The sequence below is a fragment of the Setaria viridis genome, chromosome 8 (assembly GCF_005286985.2).
Source record: "Setaria viridis chromosome 8, Setaria_viridis_v4.0, whole genome shotgun sequence".
Lineage (NCBI taxonomy): Eukaryota > Viridiplantae > Streptophyta > Magnoliopsida > Poales > Poaceae > Setaria > Setaria viridis.
Window position 1 is genome coordinate 34,451,106 of NC_048270.2, and position 24,153 is coordinate 34,475,258.

General features: G+C 44.7%; 4 protein-coding genes across 5 annotated transcripts; 1 reads left to right on the forward strand and 3 right to left on the reverse strand.

Annotated features, from left to right (window-relative positions):
- Window positions 1–458: 458 nt before the first annotated feature.
- LOC117834102 (serine--tRNA ligase, chloroplastic/mitochondrial) lies at window positions 459–5,788 on the forward strand. 2 transcript variants are annotated; one of them, XM_034713720.2, is made up of 10 exons: window positions 459–706; window positions 776–957; window positions 2,323–2,416; window positions 2,487–2,635; window positions 2,711–2,803; window positions 3,580–3,759; window positions 4,324–4,490; window positions 4,830–4,964; window positions 5,065–5,158; window positions 5,246–5,788. In XM_034713720.2, the coding sequence occupies exons 1-10, from the start codon at window positions 541–543 to the stop codon at window positions 5,525–5,527; spliced, it is 1,542 nt and encodes a 513-aa protein (XP_034569611.1). In that variant the 5' UTR covers window positions 459–540; the 3' UTR covers window positions 5,528–5,788. The 2 variants fall into 2 exon arrangements, with proteins under 2 accessions (XP_034569611.1, XP_072151804.1); XM_072295703.1 differs by lacking the exon at window positions 459–706 and having other exon boundaries at window positions 797–957; window positions 2,316–2,416.
- Window positions 5,789–8,157: 2,369 nt separating this feature from the next.
- Window positions 8,158–8,991, reverse strand: LOC117833770 (zein-alpha A30). Its single transcript, XM_034713373.2, has one exon. The coding sequence runs from the start codon at window positions 8,936–8,938 to the stop codon at window positions 8,216–8,218; it is 723 nt and encodes a 240-aa protein (XP_034569264.1). The 5' UTR covers window positions 8,939–8,991; the 3' UTR covers window positions 8,158–8,215.
- Window positions 8,992–12,355: 3,364 nt separating this feature from the next.
- Window positions 12,356–13,393, reverse strand: LOC117834557 (zein-alpha A30). Its single transcript, XM_072290314.1, has 2 exons — window positions 12,970–13,393; window positions 12,356–12,899 (listed from the first exon to the last, which is right to left on the reverse strand). The coding sequence occupies exons 1-2, from the start codon at window positions 13,122–13,124 to the stop codon at window positions 12,356–12,358; spliced, it is 699 nt and encodes a 232-aa protein (XP_072146415.1). The 5' UTR covers window positions 13,125–13,393.
- Window positions 13,394–16,299: 2,906 nt separating this feature from the next.
- Window positions 16,300–17,249, reverse strand: LOC117833836 (uncharacterized). Its single transcript, XM_034713434.2, has one exon. The coding sequence runs from the start codon at window positions 17,179–17,181 to the stop codon at window positions 16,498–16,500; it is 684 nt and encodes a 227-aa protein (XP_034569325.1). The 5' UTR covers window positions 17,182–17,249; the 3' UTR covers window positions 16,300–16,497.
- Window positions 17,250–24,153: the final 6,904 nt, after the last annotated feature.

The window sequence follows — 24,153 nt, forward strand, 5'->3', positions numbered from 1 at the left end:
TTTTTGTACAATTTTTATTATTCATTGATAAATATTTATATTTATTAAAATATATATTTATCCATATATTATTGTTTCATAGATTGCACTAAAATCAAATAATTATTAATTAATGCAGTATTTTCATGAGCAATTTTTGTTTGCACTTACTCATACTTTGGTCTCTACTTGTATAAAAGTTTTGTTATTACAACCATCAACAAATAAACTAGATAAATGTTATCTTCAAACCGAGTAAATATTCGATGGATATCCGAATTAAAGACATTTGTTTTGTATTTGTATTTAAAAATATCCAAATTCGTATTCGACTTAAAATGTGATAAAAATGCTACCCGATGCGAATTGGATCCGAATTTCATCCGTATTCACAAGCACAGCGATGAGCGATCTCATCGACCTGTCTGATCGGACGGTTAGCATTCACCGTTGCCATTGCCAAGTCGCTGCCCCGTGCGCCCCAAAAACCCCACCTTTTCTTATCCCCGTCACCTATCCGCCGGCCCGCCGCCCGCCGGCCACCTCCACCTCGCCGGCGAGATGCTGACCTGCGGCCGCTTCCTCTCCTCATCCGCCGCCACAACCACAGCTTCCTTTTCTCCGCTCCGGACCCTGACCCGCTCCCTCCTCCGCCGCCCCCATCCCCGCCTCCTCTTCTGCTCCTCCGCCGCCGCCGCCACGACCGCCGTCGAGCCCGACACCAAAGGTAAGAGCTTTAGCCTTCTTTCGTTGATTCGTTCGTAGCCGTACATCTAAGCTTCGGTTTTGGCTGCAGTCGGCAGCGGCGCGGGTGCAGGTGGAGGTGGTGCGGTGAGGCCGCAGTGGAAGGCGTCGATTGACTTCAAATGGATCCGGGACAACCGGGACGCCGTCGCTGACAACATCCGGAGCAGGAACTCCGCTGCGAACCTCGACCTCGTCCTGAAGCTCTATGACCAGTACCTCGCGCTGCAGAAGGTCAGGAGCTTTCACAATGTCGTAGCTCTTTGTTCCAATTGCTCAAGCTGTCTGATTGTGCTTCGTTAGATTGGGCAATAGTCCAACTGAAAGCTTGCACTGTGAGTAGTTCATGTTCTAGTGCGTGGATTATGATGCCTTCGAGTGGTGTGCAGATGGTTGCTACAATTTTCATGGAATCCCAATTTTCTTCTGAATTTACTTTTAAACTGTTGTTTCAACTGTCCAATGGTATGGTTGACAAACTAAGCTTGTACCTTGTGGTATCCTTCTGGCTAGCAAAAATTAGAAACTGAACTTAAAAATTGGACATAAATCGTGATGTTTATTTGTAGCAAAGATAATTTTGTGTTTAGCATAAGTCACAGTTTTTTTATACATTAGATTGACATTCAAGCACATAGCCCACTAATTCCATGCAAATTCAATGCTCACTAAAGGTGATTTAGAGTGGACAAACCCATTGCCCGTGAAAGTTGAATGTAGGAACTCATACTGACCTGGTGCTTGTTATGGAGCTCTTCCAGACATACCTTATAATAATGCATTGATGTTATGTCAACATTGAATTATAATGAATATGTACATATTCTTGAAAGCTCAACCTTTAGATGGCTTTGTTTTTGTTTTTTCTGAATTGAGTCTGTCCTCCATTTCCATTAACAAGAACGGAAATACAACAGAGTTTTAGAGTTTACAGCAATGACATAGAAAGAGAGACAGTTTGACCTCTAACCGCATCTTACCTCTAGTGTAATCGTTACCTGTTTCAGGTAGAGACACTACTAACAAGTAAGATCAAAGAAACCCATTAGGCACGCCTATTAAAATTTGAAAGCTATGTAACCAAAACATGACAGAAACTACACAGGTCTATTGGCGACGATGCTTCCAGTTTCATCCCAATTGCCATCTTCTGTGTTCAGCTGAATGATCTGTATTGTTCCAATCATGCCCCAGAGTTCTCCTGTGCCCGATTTTAGGTGGCTTTGGTTGACCCTTAACTGATTTAAGACTGTCCTCTTGTCAATTTGTCTTTTATGATAGCAAAGCTAAATTGCGAAAATTTTAAGATCCTCAGGTTCTTAGTGCTTGTTCATGTGCAATTTTGTTAATGGTGTACATCTGCTAGTTCCCTTTAAATAGTTCCTTTATAGAAGTTTTATCTTCTGCTGAGGACATATATAATAGTTAAACATGTTTCTATACACACAATTGCTGAACACAGTTGGTTATTCAGTTCCAGACTGTTCTTTTTTTTTCGAAAGTGCGGCAGATTTTCCGTGAGAGTTTATTAGAAGTTCCAGACTGTAATATGGTGGTAACAGAAACATGGCAACAATTTCTAATTATGACAGATGGCAGGAGGTTGAACGGCTCCGAGCTGAAAGAAATGCAGTTGCTAACAAGATGAAAGGGAAACTAGACCCATCTGTGCGCCAAGCCCTTGTTGAAGAAGGTATAATAAACACTTTTTAAAGTTCGAGCAGGAAGTTAAGGATTTTTTTTACTTATTTGAGTTTTTACAGGCAAGAACCTGAAAGAGGCACTTATTGGACTTGAAGAGGATCTTGTTGAGCTGACCGATAAGCTTCAACTTGAAGCACAAAGTATTCCTAACGCTACACATCCAGATGTTCCTGTAGGCGGTGAGGAAAGCTCTGTTGTCAGGAAGGAGGTAGCGTGTTGCTGTATATATTTCCTGCTGCCTTCACTTTGTAGATCAATAATTTCTTTTGTTTGAACTGTGTAGGTAGGAAGTCAGAGGAGCTTCAATTTCACAATCAAAGATCACCTTCAGCTGGGAAAGGAACTTGATTTATTTGATTTTGATGCAGCAGCTGAGGTATAGCTCTGACAACTTTACTTCCACTCTATATTTAAAGAGTGAATTCCCTCAATGCCATTGGAATTTATAACGATTCCCTCAATGCCATCGAAATTTTTCTCTTCCCTGCACTGCCACTGTTTCTAATTTCCTTTCCCTTCATTGCCATTCCGTTAGATTCTCCATCCATATGACACTGACAACGTGGCCCCACTGGAACCTTATCTATATGACCATTGACGGAATCGAGTTCTATTAGCAATCGGCGTTCTCGGCTCGCCGAGGTCATCTGGCCAGACAGCCCTGCCGCCGCAGTCATCATGGGCCAGGTTTGAGGCCGCGTCTGGGATCCCCGGCATCGTCGGCGCTGTCTGCACCACGCGCGTCCTCATCGTCGCGCCCAAGGCCAATGTTGCCGCGTACACGTACGCCTCTAGTGGAGAGGACGAGCTGAGACGGAAAATCTAACGGAATTGCAATGAAGGGAAAGGAAATTAGAATTAGTGGTAGTGAGGGGAAGAGAAAAATTTCGATGGCATTGAGGGAATCGTTATAAATTCCAACGGCATTGAGGGAATTCACTCATATTTAAACACATTCTAGAAAGTTGTTGACTAAGAGGTTTGTTGGGACTTGGGACACCCAAAGTCAAACTGCATGACATTAAGTAAATAGGTCTGAAATTCTCTATGAAAATGGATCTAGTTAGTTTGTCTATGTTATGAAATTCTTATAAAAGTGGATGTATTGTTGGGTCTTTCTTTTTTACAAAAGATCCATACTGTGTTGCACAGGTCAGTGGTTCAAAGTTCTACTACTTAAAGAATGAAGCTGTTTTGTTGGAGATGGCTCTTGTAAATTGGGCTATCTCGGAGGTCGCAAAGAAGGGTTTCACACCACTCATAACTCCAGAGATTGTACGGTCATCTGTTGTTGAGAAATGCGGCTTCCAGCCAAGGGCCCAAAATACTCAGGTATGATCTCCCTTGTTAAGCATAGTATTCACTATTAATTATTTATATCATAAATGGCATGAGAATAGCCACTCAAGCACCCCTTTGGTCTAATGACTAGTTTTTGCTATTGTCATATGTTTGCATTATCAACTGTTTGGTATTGTGGAGTATTCCCTGTGATCACAAAAGTTTTTCTGTTTTGGGCATCTATGGAGTCTCCAAAACATAAGATTAGCCACTAATTCTGTTATAATATATTTATTAAAAAGTAACAGGGAAGTCATAATAGTTTGAAAAGTGGAACTACTTTTCAAGATGACTCTAATCCTATCATTTCAAATCTTCAATCTCAAAATTCAAAAGGATATCAAGAGCCAAATTTTATAAAACTTGACCACACGTGTCCCAAAATTTCACCCTTTACTGAGTAGGAGTATTTGTTTGCCCCTGATATGCCCTCTAGGTTTCTGTGGCATTCTTTGCTTTTCAAATTTCAATACCTTCGTTTCTCTTCCTCAGAAGGGTACATTTGAGTTCTAGTTTTACTGATGCTAATATGATCTCTTGCACTCTGCTGTGTAGGTCTATTCAATTGAGAACAGCGATCAGTGTCTCATTGGAACTGCTGAAATTCCTGTTGGAGGCATCCACATGGACTCAATACTTCTCGAATCTGCTTTGCCTTTAAAATATGTAGCCTATTCACACTGTTTCCGCACGGAAGCTGGTGCAGCAGGTGCTGCTACTAGGTTAGTCTGTTCTCCTTTCGCCTTAAAGATTATGACTGATTGAGTTTATTGATTTATGAAATTTCAGCATAGCATGAAAAAGTAGGTGTAGTGAGATTATGTGGTTCAATTTTTTTTATTTGATTTATGAAATTTCACCATAGCATGAAAAAGTAGGTGTAGTGAGATTATGTGGTGGTTCTATTTTTTGATGGCATAAAACAGTAATTGATAAGCAGTCTATTTTTTGATGGCATAAAACAGTAATTGATAAGCAGACTTTTCACTTGCTCTGCATTGAGATTTATTTTACAGTGCCTTTGTAAAGTTGCTACGTTTATGTCCTTTTATCCTGAACAGGGGCCTCTATCGAGTACATCAATTTAGCAAGGTTGAGATGTTCATATTCTGTCGACCAGAGGAAAGTGACAAATGGCATGAAGAACTAATTACGATTGAAGAGGATCTTTATGCATCACTTGGACTTCATTTCAAGTACATCCTGTTCCTCTTAATTTGTGTGCCTTATCTGTTTTGGAGATGGAATTTCATTGACACGAGTGTAATACCAATGCCAATATTCTTTTTTTAATAGAACTTTGGATATGGCAACTGGGGATTTGGGTGCACCAGCTTACCGGAAATTTGACATTGAAGCGTGGATGCCAGGCCTAGAGCGATATGGTGAGGTAAGGGTTCCAGGCCTCCACATCTACCGTTTCCTGCTCATCCCATTTCATTCAGTCTTTTTGATAGTTCGTGATGAAAACTTGCAGATCTCCAGTGCATCTAACTGCACAGACTATCAAAGTAGGCGGCTAGGCATCCGTTATCGTCCAGCACCCACAGAGCCTCCACCGGCGAACGCCAAGAAAGTGAAGGCAGCTGGCGGGCCAACTCAATTTGTCCATACACTCAACGCAACAGCTGTTGCAGTGCCTCGTCTGATAGTATGCATTCTGGAGAATTTTCAACAGGACGACGGGTCGATTGTGATTCCAGAGCCTCTAAGACCCTTCATGGGTGGACTCGAGGTGCTCACCCCAAAATCTAAGTGACCTACAGTCACCCACAGTTGAGCTTGCGGTATCCGTGAAAAATTGAGCTGGATGGATAACGTAGAAATGAACTGAGGGTCATTTGAGTTTTGTGATTTGGGCTCCTGTTTCATAACATGCCTTAAATGATCTTTTTTCTTTTCGTTCTTGAATTCATGTAAGCTAGCACAGATTATATTGGCCACCTACTCTGCATAGCATTTACAAAGATTATGCCTTCACTTTGACGTGAAAGAATGAAAACTGGCACATCTTTTGGTACATGGATCGGACCACCTAGTCTCCTTGAAGCACGTCTGTGTGTTTTTCTTCTTTCGAAGATCTAGCAATGGAATGCTGAGGGAAAAGAAGTACAAGAATGGAGCTTCTGAAACTTTGATAATTTCTTCACCAGGAAACTTTGGTAACTTCTCAAAGATCTAGCAAGGGTCTGCCGACCGAAAAGGAGTTCAGATCGAGCTGGAGTCTCGATTCCTGATTGGATTGGAAAAGAGACGACGGACGCCGAGATTGATCATATCCCTAACCTAGCTCTGCCTCTAAGCTACAAAGGTCGAGTGCGAGGCTAACCGCCGCGGATCGATTGAGTCCTCATCGCAATGAAGAAACACAAAGCATCGAGCTCACGGCGCGCGGAGGCGCAATAATGGGGCCGAAGCGAAAGCGACGACGATTGCTGCAACTGGCCGCAACGGCGGCGGCGACGGGGCTCCGACGGCGGTGAAGGCGGTGGCATTGCCGGTGGAGTTCCTCAGGTGGTTCCTGGCGCAGAGCAGCGAGGACTACCGCGTCCCGGCCCTCGACGACTACTCGCCGTCGCTGGGACGCCGCCGAGGAGCGGGAGACGACGGTCCGCCGGGTGAGCGCCGACGCCCAGGCCACGAAGGATGGCTTCGCCGCGTTCCATGCTTGGGTCCGCGGCGTCGCCGACAAGGACGGCCGCGTCGTGCTCGGGCGCACGTCCAACCCCCGGGAGCTGCAGGAGATCATCGACGGCGAGTGGGCAGAAGCGAGGTGGGAGCTCGGCATGGGGGATGGAGATGGAGTTGTCGCCGGTTCTGATGACGCTGCCGGCAAGGAGGACGGTGAGGGCGCCATGGCGTCGTCGTCGTCATCGTCCAAGATGATGAGGGTCCCACGCGGCCCGCATCTGCAAACCCTGTCGATCTACCTGTCTCTGATCTACCAGCGCATGACATAAGTTTTTGGTTAGGGTCGTTCATGTCACGTATATCCATGTCGTATCTAACTTAGGCAGTCTCGGTGGGAGTTTCCTGAAGAGTTTCATGGTCAATAAATTCCATACCACATGAGCAATTTTGCTGATTTGGTAAGATCGTAAAGTAAGGTCTTTACGAGGAGATTCCATTGGCATCCAAAATCCCCTACTTGAGTGAAGTGGTTATGCTCGGAGTTACCTTCACGCTTCATGATATTTGTATTTCTTAATATATACTTAAAAAGGGACTGTCTACTGGTAACTCGGGTGTTATTCTGACCACAATCACCCAGGTGATTTATAGGGGAATAACACCCGGTTTTGAACTGGAAAAAAATCCAGGTGCTGCAAAGAGATCTGTCACCTGAAAGTTCTGACCCTAAGATTCTGATCAGACGATTAACAAAAAAGATTATATAAACAAGGAAAAGCAAAATAGCTGAACATATTTTTTCTATGGTCAGCCAAAGAACAAATAATTCTGGGTTAGTGGAAACTCTAAAGATGCAAACACAGCATGCAAATTTACACAGATTTAAAATTACGCAATATACAAATTGAAATTACAATAACAATATCACTGTAAGTATAGTGTAAATCATTAAGGGGGCGTTTTCTTCCATTGACTTATTTTTAGCACGTGTCACATCGAATGTTTAGATACTAATTAGGAGTATTAAACGTAGACTATTTACAAAACCCATTACATAAGACGAATCTAAACGGCGAGACGAATCTATTAAGCCTAATTAAGCCTAATTAATCCATCATTAGCAAATGTTTACTGTAGCAACACATTGTCAAATCATGGACTAATTAGGCTTAATAGATTCGTCTCGCCGTTTAGATTCGTCTTATGTAATGGATTTTGTAAATAGTCTATGTTTAATACTCCTAATTAGTATCTAAACATTCGATGTGACGGGTGCTCGGAAGAAAACGGGGCCTAAGAATCCTAATGTATATGGAATCCTAAAGTTAGTTACTAATATAATGTATAACGAAAGGAGAGAGGCAGGAGAGATCCTTGGCAGGCAGGCAGAGGGTTTGAATGAGGAGCAGGTCCGGTCGTCAGACCGCAAACTGCTGCCAAAAAATTAAATGCGCTGCGATCTCGCAAAGATAGGATAGCACCCCCCACCGCTGTATCTACTGGTACTCCGACTCGCAATAATCACGGGGCGGCGTACCCGCCGCCTGCAGAAAAGAAGCCCAACTTTGATTTGGATCAGAACGGAGGAAAAAAAAACAGATCGTCAGATCGGACGGTGCCAAATTCAGGTGACAGGAGCTCGTGAATCACCCAAGCAACGTATAGCTTTTCCCCTTAAAAAAGTATGTCAACCTATGTACGATGTAGAGTTACTAGTCGTGACGAAACAAACATTTACCAAACACACTTGAGCAGATAGATCAATCAACACTTTCCTTCTTCCTTATTTATTATAGAAGTACAATTCATAATTGATCTAGAAAAGGCCAGAACCAATGATTGGTTGCTGCAAGAAAGCGGCAGGGTTCATCGTAGCAAGTGGGTTGATACGCAGTAGCTGTTGTTGTTGCCATAAGGCGGTGGGGTTCATCGCAGCAAGTGGGTTGATGCGCAGTAGCTGTTGTTGTTGCCAGAAAGCGGCGGGGTTCATCGCAGCAACTGGGTTGACACGCAATAGCTGCTGTTGTTGCCAGAATGCAGCGGGGTTCATCGCAGAAAATGGGTTGACACGTAGTAGCTGTTGTTGTTGCCAGAAGGCGGCGGGGTTGCCAACAGCAAGTGGGTTGAGTGGAAGCAGCTGCTGTTGCTGCAAGTAGGCATTCTCCACGGCTAGCTGGTTGAATGGAAGCAGCTGTTGGTGTTGCCAGTATGCGGCGGGGCTAGCCAAGGATAGTCGGCTGAATGGTGAAAGCACCTGGTGTTGTTGTGCCATGATGCTCTGTAATGTCAAATGCGCCAAGTATTGCTGCTGCAATAGGGCGGACTGTTGTTGTAAGAACACGGCCGGTGATGATAAGATGCTTGCCGCGAGAGCCTGTTGTAGCCTGTAGGATTGCGCAATTGGGTTTCCATATCCCAGTGCTGTCACATGAGGGAGGTACTGGGGAATAGCGGCAGAGCACTGCGGAATAAGGACGGCAGTTGCAGCGCTAGCTGAAAGAGCAAGGAGCACAAGCAGGGTACATATCTTGGCCACCATTGTTGCCACTACGAGGCTGCTAGTGGGGTTTCAATTTCTGAGTTGCTAATGGGTCTTAATGAAATGGGTGATAGATTGGCTACATATCCGGGACCTATTTATACTCTTGAGAGATCATATAGCTCTAGCATGATTTTTGCTTTTCCTAAGCAAATTATTATCTAGATAACCAAGCCATGACATGGTATCTAGTCAATTTCAACATTTTGTGATTAATTTTCTTAGGTTGTACGGTATGTGTTGGCAACAAAATATGCACTTAATAAAAGGAAAAAAGTGACTTTTCTTGTTGGTATTTTCTTGATACCGTGGGTGACAATATCATCACAAGTTCACCATAAGACATGTGAAGGCATCGGTCACATCATACGCGTTCCACTTTATTAAAGAGAGTCTTTAAAGTTGTGATAGGGTGATGTGGATCTAAATCTTTTTAAGCTGAATTTGTCACCTATCTAAAGTAGGATATGTTCCAAGAGCCATTACTCATGGATGAAAGGGATAAGGAGACACATTGTTGAGTGAAAAATACGCTATGACGAAAAGAACCCCAAACATAATCTAAGAAAGGGAAGGCAGCTGGCGGGCCAACTCAATTTATCCATACACTCAACGCAAGAGCTATCTTTTTTAGCTATCTTTTTAGTAGGAGAAACCCAACCTACTTTTTGTACATTTTTTTATTCTAGATCACTTTAATTTGCTCCCACGGAGAGTCGAACCACTATACTAGAGGCTCCTCTTCTGATAGCGTGCATTCTGGAGAATTTTCAGTAGGAAGACGGGTCGATTGTGATTCAAGAGCCTCCAAGGCCAGTCTCTGTGCACAGTTTTATTGCACTGAGTCTGATGGGTTTTATGGGGATGAAATTGCTCTCTCATCTAATGAAACTCTCTCTCCTCTCTTAATGATCCTGCCAAGTTAGCAAAATTGCTAATGTACCATAGAATTTAATGCTAATGAAACTCACATGAAATCCACTATTGAGACTGGCATAATAAGACCCTTTGTGGGTGGACTCAAGGTGCTCACCCCAAAATCCAAGTGATCACCTACACAGTCACCCACTGTTAAGCTTGCGGTATCCGTGAAAAATTGAGCTGGATGGATAACATACGAGTGAACCGTGGGTCAGTAGAATATTGAGTTTTGTGATTCGGGCTGTTGTTTCATGACGTGTCCTAAATGGCCTTGTTTTTGTTCTCGAATTCATGTAAAGCTATCACAACATTAGATTGGCCGCCTACTCTGCGTAGCATTACAAAGATTATGCCTTCAATAGTTCGCTTTGAGGTGGAAGAATGGAAACATGTGCACCATCTTTTCATTCGTTCAGCTTTTACTTCTAGTTCTCCTTTGAACTTACGGTAAAAAGGCGAAGGTACAAAAAAATAAATTTTCTGAAACCTTTGATAAATCTCTTCATCACCATGAAAGTGGAACAATGTGTCCCGACCCAAAACGCAGTCCAGATCGAGCCGGAGTCCCGATTCATTGTTCCTGGATTCGAATTTCGAAAGGAGAGGTCGCACACTGATTGACCCCGTAGGCCATAGCCTCCTCGCACTGCCTCTTTCTTGCTAAAAAAGTCGAGGGCGAGGCACACCGCCGCGGTTCGATCGTGTACTCATCCCAATGTAGAAAAACAAAGCATTGAGTTCATCACGACGTAGGCGCAATAATGGGGCCGAAGCGAAAGCGACGACGACTGCCGCTACTGGGCGCAACGGGGGCGGCGACGGGGGCCTCCGACAGCGGTGGCCTTGACGGTGGAGTTCCTCAGGTGGTTCCTGGCGCAGAGCAGCGAGGACTACCACGTCCCGGCCCTCGACGACTGCTCGCCGTCGCCGGACGCCGCCGCCGAGGAGAGGGAGACGACGGTCCGCCGGGTGAACACCGACGTCCAGGCCACGAAGGACGGCTTCGCCGCCTTCCAGGCCTGGGTCCACGGCGTCGTCGACAAGGACAGCCGCGTCATGCTCGGGAGCACGTCCAACCCCCGGGGACTGCAGGAGATCATCGTCGCCGAGTGGTCGGAGGTGAGCGGGAGCTCAGCATGGGGGATGGAGATGGAGTCGTCTTCGTCGGTTCTGATGACGCCGCCGTCAAGGAGGACGGTGAGGGCGCCATGGCGTCGTCGTCATCGTCGTCCAAGATGAGGGTCCCACGCGGCCCGCATCTGCAAACTCTGTCGATCTACCTGTCTCTTATCTACCAGCGCATGACATAAGTTTTTGGTTAGTGTCGTCCATGTCATGTGACTTCTATCCATGTCCTGCCTAAGTTTGGGATTGATTATCGACGAGCACCACGTGTGAATCTGTGATGCATGAGCACTCACACGGAGTTTAAGAAGCTATCTTGATGTCTATGCTACGTTATTCTCTCGGTACGCACTATGTCAGAAACGATTTGTGCTGGCACATTGAAATTAGTGTGTTGACAGGTAGAATTAGCACCTGCCAGCATAAAGGTGATCGGGACCGCCGGGCTAGTGCCTGCCAGCACAGATGGCTCTGTGCCGGTGAGCTATCTAAGCATCCGCCAGCACAGAGCCATCTACTTATCTCTCTCCAGGAGCGACGCTGGCCGCCCATCCTTATCTTCATTTTATCCAGGAGCACAGAGTCATCCTTATCTACTTCGGTGGGTGGCGGGTGAGGGTGGGAGCGGTGGCCGGTGGGGTGGGCCCGGGCACGGCTTTGGCAGGAGCGGTGGGGCGATGTGGGGAGGGGGGGGTGGGGGGAGGGCGCGGGAGCGGCGGGCGATGGCGGCCGGTGGGGCGGGCGGCGGACGACAGGTGGGGCGAGCGGCGGGCGGCGGCGACCTGACTGCGACGGGCGACGTGCATGCTTTTTTTAATCGAAAAATCAACTTTCCTGGCGGGTAGCTAACGTCGTCCGTCAGCATAGAGCGGTCTGTGGTGGTGGGTGCTCCCTCGCCAGCACAAAGCGCCATTTGTGCTGGCTCCAAAGTTGCTGGCGGGTGCTCGGCCCGCCAGCACAGAGTCTTTTTAGCTGCCAGCACAAATCTTTTATGGCCTGGTGATGTTTGTGTCAACTCTCCTTCTCAAATTTTCAATTTACAACAACTTGAGTGAACCGTGGTTGGGTTCACATTATCTGCGACAGGATTACGAGATTCCATTGGCATCCAAATCCCCTGCTTGAGTGAAGTGTGTATGCTCGGAGCTACTATCATGCTTCATGATATTTGTATTTCTTAATATATACTAAAAAAGTTCAACCTATGTACGATATAGAGTTACTAGTCATTTTGGCACAAACAATTACCAAACACACTTGAGCATATAGAACTATAGAATCTCAATCAACACTTTCCTTATTCCTTAGGATCACACGCGCCGGCATATGAAATTTATTATAGAAGTACATTTCATAATTGATCTAGAAAAGTCAAGAACTAACGAGTGGTTGCTGCAACAAAGCGGCAAGGTTCATCGCAGTAAGTGGGTTGACGCGCAGTAGTTGCTGCTGTTGCCAGAAAGCGGCGGGGTTCATCGCAGCAACTGGGTTGCCGTGCAGTAGCTGCTGTTGTTGCCAAAAAGTAGCGGGGTTCATCGCAGCAACTGGGTTGACACGCAGTAGCTGCTGTTGTTGCCAGAAGGCGGCGGGGTTAGAGATAGCCAATGGGGTGAATGGCAGCAGCTGCTGTTGCCAGAAGACGGCAGGGTTGCCAACAACCAGTGGGTTGAGTGGAAGTAGCTGCTGTTGCTGCAAGTAGGCATTCTCCACAGCCAGCTGGTTGAATGGAAGCAGCTGTTGTTGTTGCCAGTATGCAGCGGTGCTAGCCAAGGATAGTTGGCGGAATGGTGAAAGAACCCGTTGTTGTTGTGCCATGATGCTTTGTACTGTCAGATGCGCCAAGTATTGCTGTTGCAATAGGGCGGACTGTTGTTGTAAGAACACAGCCGGTGATGATAAGATGCTTTCCGTGAGCCTGTCGTAGCCTGTAGGATTGCACAATTGGGTTTCATTTCCCAGTGCTGTCACATGTGGGAGGTAGTAGCCTGTAGGATTGCACAATTGGGTTTCCATTTCCCAGTGCTGTCACATGTGGGAGGTACTGGGGAATAGTGGCAGAGCACTGCGGAATAAGGACGGCAGTTGCAGGGCTAGCTGAAAGAGCAAGGAGCACAAGCATGGTACATATCTTTGCCGCCATTGTTGCTACTACGAGGCTGCTAGTGGGGTTTCGATTTCTGAGTTGCTAATGGATTTAATGAAATGGGTGATGGATTGGCTACATACTCGGGACCTATTTATACTCTTGGGAGGTGATGTAGCCCTAGCATGATTTTTCTTTTCCCAAGCTAATTATTATCTACATAACCAAGCCATGACATGGTTTCTAGTAAATTTCGACATTTAGTGATTAATGTTTTTGGGTTGTACGGTATGTGTTGGCAACAAAATGTGCACTTGATAAAAGGAAAAAAGTGACTTTTCTTGTTGGTAGTTTCTTGATACCGTGGGTGACAATATCATCACAAGTTCACCATAAGACATGTGAAGGCATTGGCCACATCATACATATTCAAGTTTATTAAAGAGAGTATAAATTTGTGATATGGTGATGTGGATCTAAATCTTTTTAAGCTGAATTTGTCACCTATCTAAAGTAGGATATATTTCAAGAGCCATTACTCATGGATGAAAGGGATAACGTCAGGTGATGTTGTTGAGTGTAAAATAAGTTATGACGAAAACAACCTCAAAAATAATTAAGCCAAGAAACGGAAGGCAGCTTAACATTTTTGGTTTCAAATCCCTACGTGCTCTACGTTTGGAGGATCTGCGAATTCCCCCTACTTATTCAAAAACTTTCCAAGGTCCGCCTCACGGTATCCAGTTGAAAGGGATAAGTTGCACAAGTATGGTCGTCCTTTATTGGGATGTACTATTAAACCAAAATTGGGATTATCCGCAACAAAATTAGGGTAGAGCGTGTTATGATGTCTACGCGGTGGACTTAATTTTACTAAAGATGATGAAAACGTAAACTCACGACCATTTATGCGCTGGAGAGACCATACACTCAACGGAGAATTTTCAACAAGTATGCATTCTTGAGAATTTTCAACAAGACGACGGGTTACCGGTGCCTCTTCTAAGGGCGTTCTTAGTGCACAGTTTTGTTCCACTATTACCAAGACTGAGGACTTGTAATTAAGGGCCTGATGGGTTTTTTAGGATGAAATTCTTCTCTCATCTGATGAAACTCCCCCGCCTCTCTTAATGATCTTGCCAAATCAGTAAAATTGTTGATGTGGTATAGAATTTAAGTAGAAAAAGAGTGCGCACATAACGTTGATGTTAGTGCACGGTGGTTCCTTCCATGATGTTCAATTATAATTTGGGCAAGTTATAAGGAAATCTGTAAAAGTAACAAACGATTATTGTATTAGGGCAAGTGCCACTGGTCGAAAAACAGGCATTAGTCCCGGTTGGATAGGCTAATATATCTCGAAAATCCAACCAGGACTAATCTTTCAAGACTAAAGCCTCCCTTAGTCCCGGGTCATTCGCCTAGGACTAAAGAGAATTCTGGATAAAAAGAAAAAAGATCTTTAGTCATAGTTGATAATATCAACCGGGACTAAAGAATTTTTTCTTTTTACCTGAATTATTTTCCATATTAATGCTAATTGTTGCTTCACTTATATATACACCTCTACGTATACATCCTTAGTGTAAACTACTTACACGTGTATGCACATATTGTATGCATATCGTATATATATTTCATGATAGTATATGCATAATATTAATTTTAACTACTATATATACAATTCTTAGTATATTATACACATCAAACTAGTATTAATACCATTACTGTATATAGAATAATTTATCCTCGTAATTCTTAGGATCCTCCCGTCGTGGTGTTGCTCGGTTTGGCTACTGAATATCCATCGTAATAAAATTCTTCTGGGGAATTATCACCTCGTCCACCATAAATCCTATGAGTGCTTCTTGGATTGCCAAAAGCCTTTCCTTCTCCGAGAGTTCTTCACAAATCTACCGCATCTGTAATTTGGAAATATGTGAATGTTACACCAACAATTAAATAAAAGGAGATAGAAAATGATTAATAATTAATATGTTTATTTTACGTACCTTGTCCATTATGAAATGGTGTATGTGCTCATAAACGTAGTATCCACATAAATTATTCCCTTGTTCCTATCTCAAGCACTTTAGTAAAAAAAATAAGTTATGAAATATTCGTGCTATATATTTGAATTAAGATAGAAAAGGCAGTAGGGTTTGCGTAGTGCTATGAACCCTTTTACTCTAGCTATGGTATGTTCACGCTTTTTGTCTTACTTTCTAGGATTATCATTATTAGATGATGCGAGTGCATGCTTGGTGCGGCTTCGATGGAGGCATCATTCCGATGGCATTTAATTCAAGAGAATTTTAGGAGGCGATGTATCAGATGGACTTGTGTTACATGTTCCCTTTTGGGTTGTTTGAGATATGCATTAAATACTCAATAACAAACGCTTAGCTTCTGCATTTCAGGCACAAACAAAGGCTTAGCTTCTGCATTTCAGGCACAAACGAGAACCCACAATATCGATGATGTTGGGTAGCCCCTATTGGATAGAGAATATCTCTCTCTATATATATAGATCTATTTTTTTTTGCCAGCCACAAAATAAGCTATTCTGTAGCCAGACCATCTAACTGTCCAATCGAGCTCATCCACCCCACGTACGGGGTTACAAATCGGGCGAGCCGGCGACGAGCCCAGCGAAGCGAGTCGAGCGCGAGCGGAATAACGAGACGTGAGGCTCATCCAGCTGACCAGAGACCACAAATCACGCCCTTTCCTTTCCAGTTGACCAAAGAAATCCCCAAATCCCTGTCAACTGCCCGGTGGACGGTGGCGCGGCCCGGTGGCCCGGCGACCTCCGCTGCCCCCTCCCTCCACCCTGCCGACAGGGTAGCAGCCCCCCTCGGACCCTCCCCGCTCGTCTGCGACCATGCACGTGCGGCTGCGGATCCCCTCGGTGCGAGCGGCGTCGACCTGGTGGCAAAACGGTGGTGGCGGCAGCACCCTCTCGTCCTGGATTCAGAGGCGGCAGCACCCTCTCGTCCTAGTGGCGAAGCGGTGGCCAGCGGAGAAGTGGATTAAGAGGTTATGGATTTTGATTGTCCAATGGTTATGTTTGTAATTGGAAAGGATCAATCCTCTACAACGGAGGGTTTTTGTATATATATTCAATTAAACTTGAGCAACATCTTCACTATGCGCCCGTTGTGTGGCTGCGCTGTCCATCTAGTTAAGTATGCTTGTTCGGAGCTACTTTCCCAATTCTTGATATTTGTTTCTTAGTACATACATAATCAAGTACGTCTCTGAAGGTACGATGTACAATTTTTGGTGGTTGATGACTATGGTACGAACAATTACAGAATACACTTGGACAACATAGGACAATAGAATCTCAACCAACACTTTTCTTATTTCTTAGGATCACACGAGTCGGCATGCAAACTTTATTATAAAAGTACAACAAATAATTGATCTAGCAAAGGCCAGAACCAATGATTGGTTGCTGCAAGAAGGCAGCGGCGTTCATCGCAGCAAGTGGGTTGACACGCAGTAGCTGCTGTTGTTGCCAGAAGGCGGCGGGGTTGGTGATAGCTAGTTGGTTGAATGGAAGCAGCTGTTGCTGGAAGGCATTCGCCGAAGCTAGCTGGTTGAATGGAAGCAGCTGTTGTTGTTGCGAGAAGGCATTCGCCAAAGCTAGCTGGTTGAATGGAAGAAGCTGTTGTTGCTGCGAGAAGGCATTCGCCAAAGCTAGCTGGTTGAATGGAAGCAGCTGTTGTTGCTGCGAGAAGGCATTCGCTAAAGCTAGCTGGTTGAATGGAAGCAACTGTTGTTGTTGCCAGTATGCTGCTGGGCTAGTCAGGGCTAGTTGGCTAAATGGTGACAGAACCTGTTGTTGCCAGTATGCGGCAGGGCTTGCCAAGGATTGATGCTGCCACAGGGCAGACTGTTGTTGTAAGGACATGGCCGGTGATGATAAGATGCTTGCTGCAAGAGCCTGCTGCAGCCTGTAGGGCTGCACAATTGGGTTTCCATATCCTAGGGCTGTCAGATGTGGGAGGTACTGGGGAATAGTGGAGCACTGTGGAATAAGGATGGCAGTGGCAGCGCTAGCTGAAAGAGCAAGGAGCACAAGGAGGGTACATATCTTGGCTGCCATTGTTGCTATTATGAGGCTGCTAGTGGGTTTCAATTTCTGCTACTGGGTCTCAATGAAATGAGTTATGGATTAACTACATATCCGAGACCTATTTATACTCATGAGAGATCATGTAGCTCTAGAATGATTTTGGCTTTTCCCAAGCTAATTATTATCTAGATAACCAAGCCATGACATGGTATCCAGTCAATTTCGACATTTAGTGATTAATTTTCTTAGGTTGTACGGTATGTGTTGGCAACAAAATGTGCACTTAATAAAAGGAAAAAGTGACGTTTCTTGTTGGTATTTTCTTGATACCGTGGGTGAGAATATCATCACAAGTTCACCATAAGACATGTGAAGGCATTGGCCACATCATGCATGTTCCACTTTATTAAAGAGAGTCTGTAAAGTTGTGATATGGTGATGTGGATCTAAATCTTTTTAAGCTGAATTTGTCACCTATCTAAAGTAGGATATATTTCAAGAGCCATTACTCATGGATGAAAGGGATAACTTCACGTGATGTTGTTGAGTGTAAAATAAGTTATGACGAAAACAACCTCAAAAATAATTAAGCCAGGAAAGGGAAGGCAGCTAACATTTTTGGTTTCAAAGCCCTACGCGCTCTACGTTCGGAGGATCTACGAATTCCCCCTACTTATTCAAAAACTGATGTGGATCTAAATCATTTTGAGCTGAATTTGTCATCTATCTAATATAAGGTAGGATATGTTCTAATTGCAACCGGTGGGGATATATTGTACTGGTCTATACAGTATACTTACATATTTTAGGGCTATAAATCTATATCTATGAGTCGCTTAAAGTAGCACGAGTACCGCTTGTGCACACCATGATGGCGTAAAAGTCCAATTGCAATCTATATTGATACATTCCACCTGGTCTATATGTATATGGCCATCTATATGAAGTTTTCTCTCTTCTCGCGTGGTATTTCTATAAGAAGTTGGTAGATTTTGTCTACGCATGTGTTGGAATCCATCCTATCTTATAGTACTAATTAACATATAACTATTTTTCAATATCTCTGTTTTTTGGGTAATCAAAGTTCATTAGTGAAACCATTATGTACCGTTAAAAACATTGGATGTGTTTACATTAAAAATTTAAATCATTATAACTTTCAGGGTTCTGCACAGTGCAACGTCCGAGGTTTGTAGGCATGGGGCGTCTAAACCATAGCCAAAGGGGCTGCCAGGCTTAGCTGAATTTATCTGTATACTCCCTCCAAGAATTCACAATAGTTGTTATTTTATCAAGTTTAAGGGCATAATCTATGTGGCTTGATGATCAAGTTTAGTGGGCATAATCTATAGGAAGAAGAGCCAAAAGCTTCTAAGGATTCTAGGAGAAGCCTAAAGATAGATTAGGATACAAGGAACTCCAAAGATATTTAAGCCTCGATAAAAAATTTAGAAGCTTCAAGTAAAATAAACTAAAAAATAGAAAAAAACGAAGGGCTAAAAATAGTAATGTGCTAGCCTATGGAGTGCCTGCATTGGAGCCCCGCCATTGCATGGGTGCATCGTGCATGAACTTTGGCACGTGCTCTAGTTGTTACCACCATGGTGCATGGTAGCAGTGGAGCTATATCCCATCTAGGGATCACCACTTATATTTCTTGTGAAGTCACCAGCGAAGAAATGGGCCTATCATACTTTTTAGGGTTTATTATTGTGAAAAGTTTCCACTAAAAAAGATTGAGAAAACACATGGTTATGCTCTTGGAGATTTCTAGAATTTTTGGTAAATTTATGGCAAAATAGGCACTTCGGTCCATGAACTTTGCACGGATGGTACGGTCAATTTCGTCCCCAACTTTCAGATTGGCCAATTTAGTCAAAATCATTATGGTAAAGTTGAGGGATGAAGTTGACCCTTTGTGTAAAGTTTAGGGACCAAGATGCCTATTTTGCCTAAGTTTATTGGAGTTTTTGTGTTACTTATATGGAGGGAATTGATGAGAGGGAATGGGAGTTTATGGGGAGGAGACTAAAAGTCCCTTTGTTTTATTCATGGGATAGGGAATTAGTCTGGGATGGGGAAAGGTCAGGAGTTGATGGGAGGAATTCCCAACGACCTCTTCCCTGGCCGGGAACCCTGGTAATTCATAGATGCGGTAGGGAGTTTGATGTGCAATGACGGGAATACCGGCCCCTGGCTTTATCGCATCTGGCAGCAAATCTGCCGCCGCGAGATTGCTGTCGTCCGGTGGCTGAGCCGCTCGCCCCCGGCGGTGCTCAGGCGAGCGTAGCGCTGCGGCACTGCAGGGCAGCCGGTGTGTGGAGGTGAAGTGGAAGCCGACAGCCAGCCATCCCATGTCGGCCGAGCAGCTCGCCCCCGGCGGTGCTCAGGCGGACGACAGGGCTGCTGGGTGGCGGGCGTGCGGTTGGAGTAATGAGTATAAAATAGCTGACACGTGGGCCCTAAAGGAACTTCATGGATCACCCTAAAAGTCGGACTGTTGGATATATGGACTGTCTCTTGCACTGTTTGTGTGGATGAGGTGGAAGTGACACGTGGATCCGGCTCAACTGTTGGAGAAGGCCAAGTAAGCTTCACACAGTTGCGGCAGGAGAAAGTGACGCATCTGCTTTTCTGGCCTGGCTCCTTTTCTCCTCTGCGGTGGTAGAAAGGACACATCTCCTGGTCTGCCTCCTTTTCCATTGGTGGAAAACAGACCTTTAGTTCCGGTTGGTAGGGGTCATAGACCCCGAAAATCCATCCAGGACTAATTATTCGAGACAAAGGGGGTCCTTTAGTCTCGGGCCTTTATCCTGATTGGTATTCCCAACCGGGACTAAAAAGTTTCAAAGTAAATAAAAAAAGCCCGCTCTGCCGGTGCCGCTCCCCCCGTGCCGCTCTGCTCCGCCCCGGCGCCGCTCCGCTCGCTACGCGCCGGGCCCGTGCCTGCGCCCGCCAATGCCATGGCGGCACTGCTCCGTCCGCGCAGGGCCCGGGCCACGCCGCACCGCCCGTCCTCCCTCTGCTCCCTCCCCGCCTCCCCGGCCTCCTCCTCCCTACGGGCGAGGGCGGTGCGGCGTGGAGGAAGGGATGAGCTGAGGGAGAAGGAGAGTAGCGCAGGAGATAAGGAGAGAGAGGGGTGGAGAGGGATGGGCGCATGTCCTTAGGAGATAAGGGTGGGTGCGGGTCGCTAGACAGGGGAGAGAGAGAGGAGTTGGAGAGGTGGATAAATTCTAGTTAGTGGCTCCAACAGGGACTAAGAGGATCCTTTTAGTCTCGGTTGGTAGCATCATTTATCTAGGTTGGTGGCTCAAACCGGGACTAAAAAGCATCCTTTTAGTCCAGGTTGGAGCCACCAACCGGGACTAATTCATTTTATCTCGGTTGATGGCTCCAACCGGGATTAAAAGCTCCACTTTTGTCTCGGTTGGAACCACCAACCGGGATTAAAAGGGCTCCGTCGATATACAAAATTTAGACCCGTGACTAAAGGTCCTTTAGTCCCGGGTCCAAAGTGATCCAGGATAAAAGCTACCGGATGGAAGGTCAGTTCTCTACTAGTATTCTCCTCTCGCCTATCTGTTTGTTTTTTCAGATTTTGGCAGCAAGGGGTGAAAAGTATTTTGCTGGTTGAAGTGGAGACCAAAAGCTGCAGGTGCAAATCATTCTAAAATGTTTGAATTAACATAGAAAAGGTGGTGGGTTTGCGTAGTGCTATGAACCCTTTTACTCTAGCTATGATTATTTTCATGATTTTTGTCTTACTTTTTAGGATTATCATTATTAATTAGATGATGCACGTGATATTAATCACTCACTGTAGAACGTATCGGACTCTAATTTCAACATACATGCTCCACATTGTCGGTGCAGCTTCGATGGAGGCCTCGGGTCCAGTGACATATAATCCAAGAGAATTTTAAGAGGAAATCATAAGCCAAGGTATCAGAATACTTGTGTTTGAAGTTCCCTTTTGAACTGTTTGATATGTTCATTCAATAGTCAATAGCAAAGGCTGAGGTTGTGCATTTTAAGGCACAAGCAAACATCCACGATTTCGACAATATTGGGGGTTCAAACCTAGTACAAATTTAACACATGCATATTCAAATATACTTGTACATTTTATGATTTTCCAATAGCACGGGGACAGAGATGGAGTTGTCGCCGGTTCTGATGACGTCGCCGCCAAGGACGGTGAGGGTGTCATGGCGTCTTCGTCGTCGTCCAAGATGAGGGTCGCATGCGGCCCGCATCTGCAAACTCTGTCGATCTACCTGCCTCTGTTCTACCAGCGTATGACATAAGTTTTTGGTTAGTGTCGTCCATGTCACGTCTATCCACGTCCTATGTTTGGGATTGATTATCGATGAACACCATGTGGGAGTGTGTGTGATGCATGAACACTCATACGTAGTTTAAGAAGCTACCTTGACATGTCGTCTCTGTTACGTTATTCTTTCGGTACATTTGTATCAAATTCTCCTTTTCAAATTTCAAATTTACAGAGGGAACAACAACATGATTTATTAGGAGATTCCATTATACTCCTTCCGTTTCAAATTATAGGTCGTTTTAGCTTTTCTAGATTCATAGACATTATTATGCATCTAGATATAGGCTATATCTAGATGCATAGTAAAAATTATGCACCTAGAAATACCAAAACAATCTACAATTTAGGAGAGGGAGTACTGAAAAAAGTATGTCAACCATTGTACGATATAAAGTTACAAGTCATTACGGCACAAACAATTACCAAACACACTTGAGCAGATAGAACTATAGAATCTCAATCAACACTTTCCTTATTTCTTAGGATCTAAATCGTTTTGAGCTGAATTTGTCATCTACCTAAAGTAGGATATGTATGAAGAGTCATTACTCATGGATGAAAGGGATAACATCCTTTGTTAGAGGAGAAGTTGTTGAGTAACAAATGAGCTAAGACGAAAACAACCCCCAAGTTATTCAGCACGTAGCCGCTCAAATAAGAACTATAGCTTTTGCACACCGTGGTTTCAATGGAATCCGGCTAATTGCGGCTGGCGCGGATATTCCATCTGGTATGTATATACGCTCACATATTTTAGGGCTATCTATCTATATATCTATAAGTCGCTCAAAGTAGGAGGACTACCGCTTGTCCACAGCATGGTTGCGGTTGAGTCCAATTGCGGCCGTTGCGAATATATTCCACGTGGTTTACTCATAAACTAAGTTGTAGGGCCAGCTATATGAAGATTTTTTCTCTTTTGGCCAAACAGTTTCATACTTGCCTGTTATGGACTTTATTAGTCTTGTTTTCAGGGTCACGGTGTGTTAACCCCGGCGTACGTAGTCAAGCTCAAAAATACCGAAAAGCTTCTAGAATGTATAGGAGTTGTCCTAATGATACAATAGTACACAAGGAACTAAAAAAATATTTAAGCCTTGATAAAAAAAATCAAAACTTAAAAAATAACTAATAGTAAAGTTTATGCCGGTCCTTAAACTTATTGATGATGATCTTTTATATTGTAGGCAATATTTTAGCTTGTTGGTGCAGATGACAGCCGGCGCCGTGCTCTATTATTCTTGGAATGCTATTCAAATTCGAATTTGAATAACTTATAGTTGCACTTACCAAACTAAAAATCATCTAAAAATCATGAGCTTATAAGCTCCGTAAATTACCAAATGAATACCGGGAAAAGCTAAAAGGTGCGATAAAAAAAGTCAGGAAATGTGCTAATGAAGTAGTCGTATGATTGAAAGAACAAATTTGATCTTCTAATGTCCTTTTGATGGTATGACACATCATGTAAACAGTATAGGCACTCAAATAGCATCCGCAACCAAGTTTAGGAGGGCATATATGCATTTTGAGAGTATATAGGGACCTAAATGACATCCGAGGTCATGTTTAGACAGCTAGGTCTGCATTTTAAGAGACAAGTTTAAGGACCCATGCACTTTATTAATTATTGAACAAACTACAAACTACAATATAGAATAACGAAAGGGCTAAAAGTTACAATGCAGTACCCTCGGGAGCGCGTGCGTTGGAGCCCCGCCATTGCATGGGTGCCAGCACTTGGCACGTGGTCTAGTTGTTGCCACCATGGTACATGGCCAGCAATGGAGCTATATCCCACATTCCCACCTAGGGATGACCACTTATGTTTCTTGTGAAGTCACCAGCGAAATGGGCCTATAATACTTTTTATGGTTCATTATTGTGTAAATTTTCTACTAAAAAAGGTTAAGAAAACACATGGTTATGCTCTAGGAGATTTCTACATTTTTTTGGTGAATTATGGGATTTTTTGTGTAACTAAAGGAAAGGCTTAAAGTAAATCGAGAGTCCTACACCTTTTAAGTTTGGCACATCACGAATGTGATGTTGTATACTCGTATGTGCCATCCGAAGAACCAGTCAGTCCGGCTCGAGACGGAGTCGGCATCGACTCTCGCCTGGGAAGGAGCTGTAGTCCGAGGGACGCACGGACTACCTTCCCTTATCGGACACGAGCTGAGCCTGCTCCGCTATATATCGCGCGAGTTACTTCCCTTACAGTCCTCAGTTTCAACTTTCAATAACAAGAAGAAGCAGTGTCGTCGTGTCGATCAAGAGCTCCGGCCGGCGTCGTCGTCATCAAGCTCGGAGAGGCAGGCGGCGCGACGATGGCTTCAGGAGGCGGCGACGGAGCCGCGATGGTGAAGATGGTCGACATGCCGGTGGAGTACCTCCTGTGGGTGCTGGCGCAGGACAAGGAGGACTACCGCGTGCCGACGCTCGAGGACTACACGCGGGAGGAGATCGCCGAGTCCGGCGCGGAGGCGATCCTCGGAGTCATCGGCTCGCTGCAGGTGGCGTACGACGAGTTCGCCGACTTCCGAGCATGGGTGCTCGGCGTGCTCGGCGAGGACGGCCGCGTCATGATCCGGGAAGACATGCTCTTCTCCGACCCCGACGAGTGGCAGGAGATCGTCGACAGCGAGTGGGCGGAGGCGCGGCAG